Source organism: Simochromis diagramma, unplaced genomic scaffold, assembly GCF_900408965.1.
Source record: "Simochromis diagramma unplaced genomic scaffold, fSimDia1.1 OVJJ01000293.1, whole genome shotgun sequence".
Taxonomy (NCBI): Eukaryota; Metazoa; Chordata; class Actinopteri; order Cichliformes; family Cichlidae; genus Simochromis; species Simochromis diagramma.
The window spans coordinates 17040871-17053646 of NW_024386801.1; the positions used below are offsets into that span (position 1 = coordinate 17040871).

Consider the following 12776-nt stretch of genomic DNA (forward strand, 5'->3'; position numbering starts at 1 on the left):
CTGCACATGAACATCTCTCATATATAAAAGCAGGGCATAAATGTGCACCGTGTTCTCCCTGTATTCTGCCTATCATGCTAACTCTGAATGGTGAACCTCTGTGGTGTCCACATACAGTCACACCACATGATCCAGACCCCCCCCTCCCAAAACCCACCCCCACACACAGTCTGTTGAGCAGCGGTGTCCTCGCGGGTGTCGGTCATGCCTTGCGAGTTAACCTTTGAAATCCTCCCTCAGCTGCCCAGCAGCATCTGGCTCTGCTCTGTAACACATCACCATGAGCCGTCAGGGGTCTCGTGATTGGGGTGTGACCCAGAATGGGTAATGAGCTTTGATTGGCTTGCAGCCTGGGTCGATTAACCCCCACCCCACCACCCTCTCCACACATCCTGAGATGAGAGCGAGCCACTCATTCAGTCGGCTGTCTGACTTAAAGATTGAATTCTGCTTTGACCTTCCAAGAAGACTCCCCATGAAATATTTATGAGTTCACGCTGGATCGTGTGCTATGATAGAGTTATGTTCTTCCTGGGCCACAGTTCTGCCCACTAGCATCTGTGCTGACATTACACAATAAATTCTACGCCGGCTACTCGCTGTAGACACATGTAGGTAGGTTGTAAAGTAGGAGCGCCTTGTGTTTGCAAAAGCCTCTGACTGGTAAATGGAGCACAGTGGAGAGGTGTAGTTATCAGGCCCATGGAGCAGAGGTCCTACAGGCGTTGCATATATTCAAATAACTCCCCCATGTAAGAAATGCAAGTAATCCAGCCTGGAGGGCAAAACCAAACATCATTTATCATATCCTGTCTGTAAAGGGAACCGGTCTATGGATCACTGAGCAACACAGAGGCAGCCTACAGTGTGTCCTTCTCATCCATCTTATGCTGAAGCTCTCATTTGCTGCAGATAAATCATACTTCAGGCAGCCGAAACCCTAAAGCAATAAATTACAGTCCCCTTTGTGGAAAGTGCCAGCTCAGATGGGTATCACAGCTGCACAGATGAAGCGGTGCACCGACAGGACGGTCAACCCTCGCGTGTCCTTTGTGTTATCAGATCCCTCTGCATGATTGTAAAAGAGAGGGGGGCAAGACTGAGAAAACCAGCAGTTTGTCACGTTTAAGAAGGTGATGGAAGTGTTTGGCACCTTTGTAGACGTGTTCAAAAATAACTGAAATCAACACTGTTTCTGAAAGCTTATCTGTGTTGGTGTGTAGAGGGCTCGCATGATTATTAGGTGAACAATGTTTAAAAAAATATATTTTTAACTAATAAATATATAGTTTAATGTATAATGTTGAAGTAATAAACACGGATATTTAGCAAAAACTATCTCTCCTTTTGCCTTTCATTGACACAAACTGGTTACATTCAGGCCTCTTTGGAAGGCAGCACTTTTATTTTTTTTCCTAAGGGCTGGGTTAATAAATAAAACTGTTATTTACTACCTTTATCCTCCTCCAAAAGGAGTGTTTCAAGGCCGTGCCCTCGACTGTCCCATGCGGCACTGCAGCGAGGTAACGCATCACCTTCTATTACAGCAAATGAGTATCGCACTCCGAGCCCACTCAGCATCTCCCTCAGATCTGTCCATGGGTGGGGTGGGAGTGCTGTGACCTTGGAAAAAACAAGCCACCCACAGGAATGACTGTGTCATCATTGTCGTCATCCAATCTGGACCACACACGCACACACGTGTGGAGAGTAGGAGTGGAGTGCCAGATCCGAGCTGGCCTGACTGGAGGAGGATGCGGTGCTGGCCTGTGGGGACCAGATGGCCCTCCAGCTCCTGCAGAGGACCCAAGAGTGTGAGATTCCCACGACAGCGCTTAAAAAAATCTTCTGAGCACGTTCCACATGCTTTCATAAAGGTGATCAAGTATGCAATATCTTAATATTGACATGTTGGAAGGATAACATTGGTTATAACAGCAATTACAGCTCCATAAACATAATCCTAGGTATTTATTTACTGTAGAAATACAGAGAAACTATAAAGTACAAATTTTACCAATAAAAATTGAACATGGAAAAAGAAAAAGTTTAAATAACAGCAAAGACCTGGATGACATGACTGCAGGACCTTGCTCAACATTCCACACCCGTGTTAAACAGCATTATGCAGCAGTGCCTGTGAAAGGATGTCAGGAACAAATGGTCTTACTGATCACCGTCAGTGATGCAACTCTGATGTCTGAGAACTAAACGAAATCCAATCTCTCCAACTTCCTGTGCACAAGAACACAGTTTTTACTAATGCTTCATTTGACACGATCCTCCTTTCATATTCCTGAATGTATATTTAAAGGCAGTTGTTTTCTTTTGTTTGTTTGGAGGTTATTTTAGCTACATATTGGGGACTTGAGTGTCACAGCTGGGGAGTGGGGGAAGAGTGGGGTGGGGGCACTATTAACCAATCCAAAAACTAACACTTTCACTTCAAACATTTAATTAGTTTAGCCAGGTTTACTTTCCCTCCTGACTCATATTGGATGTTTTATTCTCCTGACATGTTAATTTAATTTACATCCATGGTCTCTCAGGTATATCAAGTATTCAGTATGACATCACCGGAGAAGGACTCAGCAAAAATGTTGCAGATATTCCTTTTAGCTCCACAGATGTTTGACTTGCATTGACAGAATTTTTGGGTGAAAAAAAAAAAAAGGCCCACATTTCGTACCTTTTTTTGGTCAAGCAATCAAGTACGTGTACGTACGTGTTTTTCAAAAGTCAAGATTACTTTCCTTGCAGCAGCCTCCACCAGGAAATCTTCATTGAGTTTGGCTATCGTGTGAACTAATACCCTTCATCCACATTTTTGCTTCTGGACTGTCTTGACACAGTTTGTCAGAGCAGTGATGGTCTTATGTGGTGCAGATGCTGTCTCCATTAAAGTCTAAGTTCCAAGAAAATTTCTTGTTTGATGCAGAATCACTTATATCCAGTATTCGATCGTATCTGATGAGTCATTTACATCAGCGCTATATCAGTTCACATTTTTAAAAAAAATCTTTTCTTTCATAAAGTTCATTTGATACAGTTACCAAAGAGGCCAGGCCACTACTTTTCCCAATACTCTGAGCTGTCTGCCAAGTGCATTCCAGAGCCAGGATCAATCAACACCATTTATTTATTTTTTAAATCACTGAGGCAGCAGAGAATTGTCACAATTGTTGATCAACTACTTGAATAGAGCAGAAAAATGAACTTCTTCACATTTATTTTTTTTATTGTTCCTATGGGATTCTAAAACAGTACAAATCATGTGTGTTTTGGTTTCGGTAAGATATGCGTGACTTACAGTAAAAGGAAGGGAGAGTTTGTCTGCTGGAAAAGGTTATTTACATTTTTACATTTAAATAAATTGACTCAGTTTCACCATTTTCACCTTCAAAATAAAAAAATAAAAAAAAGTACAATTTGAAATAAAATATGGAAACCCACTCCGTAACGTAAGAACTGTGTTGACTGCTCAGACACAAGTTTAGCAATGACGGGTCAGATTTATGCTCTGAGGGACATCTGCAACATCAGCGTCGTTACAGGTACCTGTTATTTATACATTTTGATTTTTTTTTAAAATGAGAACAATAAATCTGAGAAAAGGTTCTATGAGGTAAAGCAGGGATGTCAAACTCCTTTTACATCATGGGCCACATGCGGCCCACTTTGATGTTAAGTTGGTCCGAACCAGCGATACTCCTCTCCTTCTGTCAGTGTAAAGACATTTGACTACACATTTAATCCCAATTACTATAAGAAAAAGAAGTGCAATTTTTAATTTTTCTACGTGATAAAGAACTGTAGCTGTTGGAAATGAGAGAAATCGGTCAGTGCAAATAAATAAATGTGTAAAAATTACAGAAAAAGCTTCTGGTGGCTCATTACCCCCCGCGCTCTTGTAATTACAAAACTGAAGGTTTTTGTTAATTCATAGAAAATGTCTTGTTTTATTTTTATTTTTACTCATTTAAAAAAAAAAGTTGAGTGAGAAAACAGGAACCTTTTTGTTTTGATCTTTGTTGATCTGTTACATTATTACCGGTGTCTTATAATTGGCAATAAGGGAGATCTTCATAAGGGGAAATGCTATGTCCTCTTTCACATATCCCAAAGCCATCCAGTGGGCCAGATTGAGTCTTTGCCAGGCCAATTCTGGCCCCAGAGCCTTATATTTGATGCCCCTGCTGTAAAGGATGACTACGTAGCTTAATGATGGCACATGCAGCAGGTGAACGACAGCTTAAGGAGGAACATGTCTCAAACATGTTTGTTTTCCTTTGTAGATCTCAACTGATATTCAAATAAATACAAGAGTAAAGAAATAAGGAGTGTGAAATGTATTGGGCCAAAATCTTTTAAGTGTCACTCCACCTGGTAGTGTAGTCTTCATTTAATAATAATAAAAAAAATCTCTCCTTAATAGCAAACGCAGTATCGCAATGGTACAAATGAGCAAAAGAAATGGCAACTGCAGTATTAGAAGTAACAGCCGAAAGTCAGCAGAAGGAAACCCATTTTTCCCACCCATTTCACTGGGAGATGTGGAAAAGTGAATGGCTGAGTCTGGCTAAGTTAAAAGCGTGCGTGGAACAGAGCTGGAATGATTCATATTTACAGCAGTCTTTAGGTTTGGGGGGGGGGGGGGGGTAAACACTGTACAGGTGTTCAGCCAAACACACTTAACCAATGTCTTGTGTTTCAGATTATTTACATTTTCACATTATTAAATATTGTGCATTAGTTAGTAACAGCAGTCCTGAGATGTCGTCATCTCATTCGAGAGTCCAGGTTTACAGGGTTTGCCCCCCGAAACACAGCTAAGGATGGCTTCCACGAGAATTAAAAAAACAATAATAACAGTAATCATTAACAGCTACTCTTATGATTGTTTCCTTTTCAATATTTAAAAAAAGGGAGAGAGAGAGAGAGAGAGAGAGAGATCACCCTGATTGAGGATAATCAGGGTGAAACTGAGACAGATCAGGTTTTGATCTGAGCAGAAACAAAAGCACTTTTAAAAGGAGAACAAGGAATGAGGTAAAACTGCACATGTGAAGTTTTAAAAGGTCAAGGCAGGGTTGTGTTTCAGCGATGGCTGCGGTTTCGTAGCTTGGCTAGTTCTGCTTGTTTCCATACATGAGGGGAATGATGTAGACAGAGATGTCATCTCCGGAGCCTAATCTGTCGTTGGCTATCCTCCAGCCTCGATCCTTCAGCACCCCCCTCGCTCTCATTATGAGGTCTTGAGCTGCCATCGTGTACCTGAGGTAACGAAAGTGAGAAGTAGTTACGGTGTCAGCATCACACGGCGATATTCAATTAGATAATGATCAGAACAGGGAACAATGGCAACGTGCAGCCATTGAATAAATGCCTCTGCCCACAGTCAGATGAAAACAAACAAAAATTAAAAATTAAAAAAAGTAAAACCATCGAGGAAATAATCAGGGAATCCTGTTAATGAGCTGCTCTTTGACATCATTATCTGAATGTTTGGAAATTTGCGTAATCGTGAGAAGATAACCACGTTCACCCTCTCCAAACAAGACAGAGGTGAGAGGAAGTTCAGGCCTGTCTGCGACTGCAGCTGTGTGGGATGGGTGAACATGCCTGTGCTGATCGTCAGGGTCGCAGTTTGCCAGGAAACAGCCGACCGATTCAGCCACTTCCTGGTTGGAGAGGACGTCCCACAGTCCGTCAGTTCCCAGCACCAGAACGTCATCAGCTCCATGCTCACACTGTGCTAAAGGATAAACTCTGACCTGAAGTTAGAAAGAAAAAAAAAAAAGAGAATCAAGAATTGTAAAACTTTGCTGTTTGTACAAACCTTGTACACCCGTTACATATTTATAGACAGAAAATATTGTATAGATGGTAAATTGTGCATTTTAGCTGTGTTTAACCTGAAAAAGCTGCTGCAACGCACTTTATAATGTGCTGCACGTTCATCTGTTCAACATGCTCACTCTGTAATTAATGGACAGCAGTCTTAAGCCTTAGCCGTGGCCTCCTAGTGGTTATCTTTAATCTTGAAAGGGTAAACTGATCCAGATTATATTCTAATACCAGGGTGGTGAATCTGAATTACAGCAATAAGAGCATTTAATAATTTCAAGACAAACGGGATGCAACTTCAATACTTCAAAACTAACAGAGCAGAGGATTTGCTCTGTACACAAGGCTCAGAGTGAATCCTGGAAGTTCATCTCTGTAACTGATGGCTCAGCTGATACTCTATTACACAACATACTGCCTGTCAGAGGTGGGAAGCAATGAAGCACAGACACTTTATTACTGTACTCGAGCAAAATTGTCAGATAACTGTATTTCAGTGTTTATTTTTCTGACAACTTTTTACTTTTACTCCCCACATTTTAACACAATTACCTCTGTTTTTTACTCCTTGCATATTCATGTACAGGCATGTTATTTTTTGGTTCATGCATTTTCGGGGAGTCATTGTTTTGTATTTGTCATTGGTGCTTATCGCATAGGATTCACTGCAAATCTTACTGTGCACATGATTCATTACATTATACTCAGGGGTTAATATGTTATAATATGTCAATAAGTTGTGATTGTAGAATACAGCACCTAAGTAAGTATGTATACTCCTGCTTAACTGACAAATGTATGCACTTCTGCCACCCGTCTTGGCTGTTTCATACAGGACATGTAGCTTCGGCACCTCTGCAGGCTGCTCTGCAACCCGCCTCAATCCCAGCTGTTTTTCTTTCTTCGTGTATCTGATTTAATCTGGGTTGTATCTTTTGTCACTGACGCCTCTCCTTTTCTGTGCTGCTACTCTCCCTGCTCCTGGCTTTCAGTGTTACAATGCTTTCCCACAATGCAATACAGAAGGCAAGCAGAGGAGAAGCTGGAAATGGCGTAATAATGAAACATCCGATTAAAGTACACCATCTTAGTGGTAAATGGACTGGTTTATCTATAGCACTTTTCTACTTTACTTGAGCACTCAAAGTGCTTCTTGCTTCAAGCCTCATCCACCTGCATTCATACAAGCAATTTTTCTACGCCTAAGTGCTTTCTATGTCTAACATTAACACTCAGAGGGTAACTCAGGATTTACTACCTTGCCCAAGGGTACTTTTTCCATGCAGAGTGGAGGAGTCAGGGATCAAACCACTAACCTTCTGATTAGAAGATGACCTGCTCGATCTCCTGAGTATACTATAATGTTTGCTAATGGGTCACTAACCAGTGACTTAAGAAAAAATGGATTACTGAACTGCTCCCGAGTGGAGCCACGCTGGCCATCTTTTACACAGTGACTGGTACTGTTCAAAGATTTGACAGCTTAGAAACCAAAATTTTCATCTATCATTAGCGCTACATGCCAAGTCAAGGGATTTCCAATTTCATTGTCGTGCTTCAAGCAATTCTGGACCAGAGTGCTGGACCACCCAACATTTTTATTGACATAAGCTACTGAGATTATAAGAAAAAAAAAAAAATCAATGGCAGCCACAGAACACAATGTAAACTGTTTTGTGGATTACCTGTACTGTAACAAGTCTCTTAGTGTGGATATCTCTACATGAATCTTTTAAAATATCAGAAGAAAAATTACTAGGATGATCTTTCCATTTAATCTCTACTTTCTTAACACATCCGCCTCCATATACTTGTCTAAACAATGTTGATGGTCTCAATCCTTCAAAGATATTCTGAAGCAGGGAAACTCGTGTTACTGTGGCAACTCTGGTGAGGCACAGTCTTTCAAATTACTATGGGCGAACAGAAGCATACTCTGAAACAGCAGGCAAAAATAATACCCAGTGGCCTTGGATGGCTTTTGTTTGGTTGCTTCAAGTAATTCTTTTGCTACTGTGGAGGCGTCGCCTATTCACAGCAGGCACACCAACTTAGGCTACTTTAAAAACAGAACACCACACGCAAGCAGGGAGAGTCACTGTAAGATTATCAAAATGAGTTGTGTGTGGATCACAAGGCTCCATGTTGTGGGGAACCTTGAGATGAACAGTAAGTCGGGCTTTGAAAGAGAGAAACACAGCGAGACTATCAATCTATGAGGCAGCATTCCAATAGTATGTCAAGAAGAGGGAAGGACCTGATCCTCTGATTTTTACTCAAATACCCAAATTCTATGTCAAAATGACTCAAACTGTCAAGGTCAGCCTGTTTTATTTATTTTTTATTCACAACCTGAGAGAAGTCTGTAATTCTAACTTGAAAGTGTGCAGGGAAAACATGTCCCCGCAGGACGTTTTCACATTCCCTGCAGGGCACTCTCCCACACATTTCTTTGAACATATAAACTAGTGGATGTCAAAATAAGTCAATATCAGGAAAAAATTCTTCTTTTTGAATGTTTGTATATCTCCTGTGAGAGGCCGGTGGTCTATCCAAGGTGTACCCTGCCTCTCACCCTATGACTGGGATAGGCTACCCTGAATTAGCTAAAAAACCTGAAGACGACGAATGGGTTTATTAAAGCCTAAGTTACTTTGACAGTGACCTTCAGTTTGTGTGTATTTTGGGGTTCATCTTCCTACAATACACCACAGATTCTCTATGGGGTTGGGGGTCAGGTGATTTGGTTGGCCAGTCAAACGCAGTAATAATTAGTAGTAGTCCTGGCACTTTGGCAGAAACTTCACACTGGAGTTTAAACACCTTTTTTCTCTATTCTTCCTCAAGACTGTAGGACCTTGATTTTCCCATAAAATGCTAATTTTAGTTTCATCTGAAGAGACTTTGGACCTCTGAGATACTGAAACGCTTCTTGCTTTCCTCAGCTCATGTCAGATGCTTCTCTGGTTCAGGCATGGCTTTTTATTAGCGTTTCAGTAGCCTCTTTCCTGAAGACCATCTGTGTGTGGTGGCTCTTGATCCACTGACACCATTCACTCCTTGTGAAACTCTCCCATTTTGTTGAATTTACTTTTCTTAACAATTCTCTGAAGGCTGCAGTCATCACTGTTGTTTGTGCACAGCACTCTAACAGTCATGCCTTTCATAGTGACCCTCCGTGACTTCACCCTTAAGCCGATGTTTAATTGTATTGTTATTATTTTTCTTCAAAAGAGGCTATTATGGCCCCTTAATGCTCAGGAATACCACGTCTTTCATATAGAAATCGTGTTTTTATGCTCTATCTGGAAAAACCTTGACTTCACTCATCTTATAGGAACATCAAAAAAAGGAGGCTGAACTATGACTGAACTTTGAGTGCAATGAATTAAAGATCAAGAGAATGTGCAGGTTTTCATGACTACTGCAATCATGTGCAGTGGATTCCTTCTTGCAATCCACTGCACTGCAGGGACCATCAACGCACACGTTGACCACACAGTTCACAGTGCCTCCTGTTACTGGCTATCAGCTGTTACCTCTGCGCTCTCGTTATATCAGGCGGCTGACACAATGAGGGTAATATAAAACTAAAGAGCCCCTCTAAAACACTGCACTAATGTTAACATGCTGCCACTCTTGTTCTGACTTTTCCTTTTATTCCGTTTTCTCTCCTCCCCTCCTGACACATGCTCAAATGCAAAAGATTTTAAACCCTAACCCAGACTTTGGCTCCCTTCCCCAGAATAACTTAACATATCTCTCAGATTTTAGTCATTCAGCAGCTACGCGGCAACAAGGCCAAAAAGGAGTAGGCACAGATTTCCTCACTAACAGTCCAAGCGATGTATGTGCCACAAGAGTGCTCTGCTTTCATCATTCTGTATTTGTGTACCCAAACACCCACTGTTTTATAGCAACAACTTTATGTAACCTGACGGAGGATAGATGCTGTGAAGTGACCGATGAAGGTGACTCTTTGAGAAGAGTGAGAAGGTAAAAAACAATTACATTACAACTGCTAACATCCAGGTTTTTCTTCTTCTGCTTTGTGACAGACGATGTAATCATTGCATTTGATGCAGTCATGTGAAAAAGTGTAACCCACAGAAATTGTTCCTATTAAGGCAGGTTATAAACTCAAGTGAATAGCACACAAAATTCATATTTTGTAGACGATTTAGATTTTTTAAGTGGCTTTAAAAATAAGTAGGTACATTTTCAGATTTGTTGCCATAGATTCAAACATCCTAAAGTGTGGTAAATGAATCCAAGCTACTGTCTGGCCACAGTAACATTAGACCTGATTGGTGAGACATGGGCAGCTCTGTGGGAGAAAAACCTCATACAAGCTATAAAGGACACTGACAGAAATGTTGTATTTTGGAAGTTGCTTCGCTGCCTCAGATACTGGGCACATTGCAGTCATTGATTCAAATATGTATTCCGCACCATATCTAAGAGTGTTAGGAGATAACACAAGGTCATCTGAAGAGCAAGGTTCGCAATTTCATTAAAAGAGCACCTCTCTAACTGTTGAGCACAAGGAGTGAGGATCGATAAAGCCTTCAACTTGTGCTGAGGCCAGTGGCCGGGGGAAGCGTTTTAGTTTAGGGAAGAATAGATTCAACTGAATACCAGCTGTTTCAAAAAGAAAACCACCTGTGAAAAAAAGAGAGAAACTGAAGATGAAAGAGGATATGATGATGCAAAACAAACCTCAAAAGCCACAAAAGCTTAAGGCATTCAAGTTCGAAGGTTTCACTGTGGCCCCATAGTCCCCCGAAACGCACATTATCGGAAACCTTTATACATGTCGTACATACAAAACGGCCCAAGAGTTTCAGAGAATTAGTATCCTATAGATAAGAACTGCAGGAGAAAATCCACAGAAAGAACTGAAAGACTGCTGTTTACAAAATGCTTTTGTAATCTGTAATAGTTTGCCAAAGGACGGCCGTGCAGTGTGTGGCTGGTCTTTGCTCTTACTTTCTTATTTTGAAACTAAAAAAGATGGAAACAAAAGTAGTGCGCTCACCGTCTCGGCTATTTTTGCATATTTGCTGTGGTTGTGTTTGTTAATATCATCGTTATCTATAGTCAGTATTTCAACAATTGTCAAATGTCTGGTTGCTCAGATAAGCCATAAAAGCCAACAACCTCCCATGGGATGTACTTATTTTTTCACATGACTGCATATCCTTGAGAGCCTAGAGGGTGGGAGAGCCAGTTCTTGTCAATACTTGGCGAGAGGCCCAAACCCACTGGACAGGTCGAACAGAAGGACTCTGAATCCTTTTTCCTTCTTTGCTGTAAGGCAAAAATTCTAACAACATGACCAAGGCAGACATAGAGAAGGACACAAAAATTTAAAACTGGAGCGTACCTCTGGGCAGCAGGACAGGAAGGGCTTAATGTAAATGTTGGAGTCGTGCACTTTGAGACTGTGGTCTCCGAGGCCTCTCGTGACCCCGATGGTCGCCAGCACGCGAGCCTGGAAAAGATCAGAGGCATTTAAAGCACAGCCTCCGTATGAGTCAAACAAAGCAGCAACAAACTCTACGAAAGGCATTTTCATTTCTGCCCACGACTGATCGTCTTATAATGAGTGAGATGTTATGTAGATGTTATCTAGAAGGCCACCGTGGAAGCCTTTTTAAACTCGGGTCTCCATTTTGAAGCTTGGTCATCATTTCTGCTCTTCGTCACAGACTGCAGAGATCGGAGAACCTGACGACACCATGACTGGTGAACAGTTTAGAAACGAGCCAGAGGTTTTGATTACTTGAATCGCTTTGCTTTTAGGAAAATCTTACATCTAAAATCTTGCATAAACCACCATGTGTAGAGCAGGTCGCACGTAAACCAGGAAGATAGATGTCAACAACATCAGCCTGTGGTAATAATTCTACCATTCATTATAATTTTTCCAAATATTTGGAACATGTGGTTAACATTTGGGTTTGTTTAATTATGTCTGTGGGTTTTAGACTTCAGGCACTGACTGCAAAGTATTAAAAACAGCCCTTAGATTTTAAATTATGTTAGTTTGCTAAATTACTTTTGAGCCTCTGAAAATGTGGGATTCTGTATAAAAAGAGTAAATGTAGCACTTTGGATCAATCCACTGAGAGACAGACAGCCATTAGGCATCTAGAGCCAATTCAGAAAAACTAGTTAAACTAACTACATGTCAGAGAGAACATGCCTCACAGCAACAGATGGTGGGTTCAAACCCAGGACCTTGTTGCTGTGAGGTATCAGTGCTAACCACTGTACCACCGTGCTACGCTTTTTTCCCCCTTTTTAAATCCTGCAATTAAAGCTGAAAGTCTGCACTTCAATCACATACTGATTGTTTGATCCTCCCTGAAGCTGATTCATATTGTCTGGAAATCTCTACTGTACAGAGAAAGGACTTTTAGGCACGAGCACAAGAGGAGCCGAGTAGGACTGAGCTTGGATCAGTATGCAGAACGACGCAGGGAGAGTGTTTTAAAGTGGTGGAAAGGTTCCTCCAGCAGAGAAAGGGGTAAAACATCCTGGGATTAATTGTAGAGTGCCGGGGCCCAGAGGGCTGCGCACCAGGGGCTTTGAAGTGTTCTGGCGTTCCTCTCTCTCACTCTATCTAGCCATCCATCTCCGCTCCTCACTTCAAAGGGAGAGGACACGACGTGGGCACCGGCAGCTGCGCCGGGGTGAGTCTGAATGCGGTTGTGGGCACATAGAATACTGTAGGGGTGACATCTTTCCCCTGCTGTTAGTCAAACTCAAATCTATTTTCTGTATGTACGGAAGTGAAAACTGGGGAAGAGCACGGCGAGAGCATATTCGGGTCTATCACACTGCTCCTTTGACCTTTTCAAGTCAAAAAAAGAGAGAAAGGCTTCTACACACCACTGCATGTACAGTGTAACTGAACGAGGGGG

At 41.6% G+C, this 12776-nt stretch overlaps 1 protein-coding gene across 2 annotated transcripts in view; it reads right to left on the reverse strand.

Moving 5' to 3' along the window:
- Positions 1 to 3220: 3220 nt before the first annotated feature.
- ppm1h (protein phosphatase, Mg2+/Mn2+ dependent, 1H) overlaps positions 3221 to 12776 on the reverse strand; it is a 38364-nt gene continuing 28808 nt past the window's right edge. The window contains exons 8-10 of one of the 2 annotated variants that reach the window (XM_040026242.1): positions 11234 to 11341; positions 5623 to 5774; positions 3221 to 5274 (exon numbers count right to left, since the gene is read on the reverse strand). In XM_040026242.1, the coding sequence (XP_039882176.1) occupies positions 5127 to 5274; positions 5623 to 5774; positions 11234 to 11341 (408 nt within the window). In that variant the 3' untranslated portion in view covers positions 3221 to 5126. The remainder of the gene's footprint in view (positions 5275 to 5622; positions 5775 to 11233; positions 11342 to 12776) is intronic. The other variant, XM_040026241.1, reaches the window with a different exon arrangement.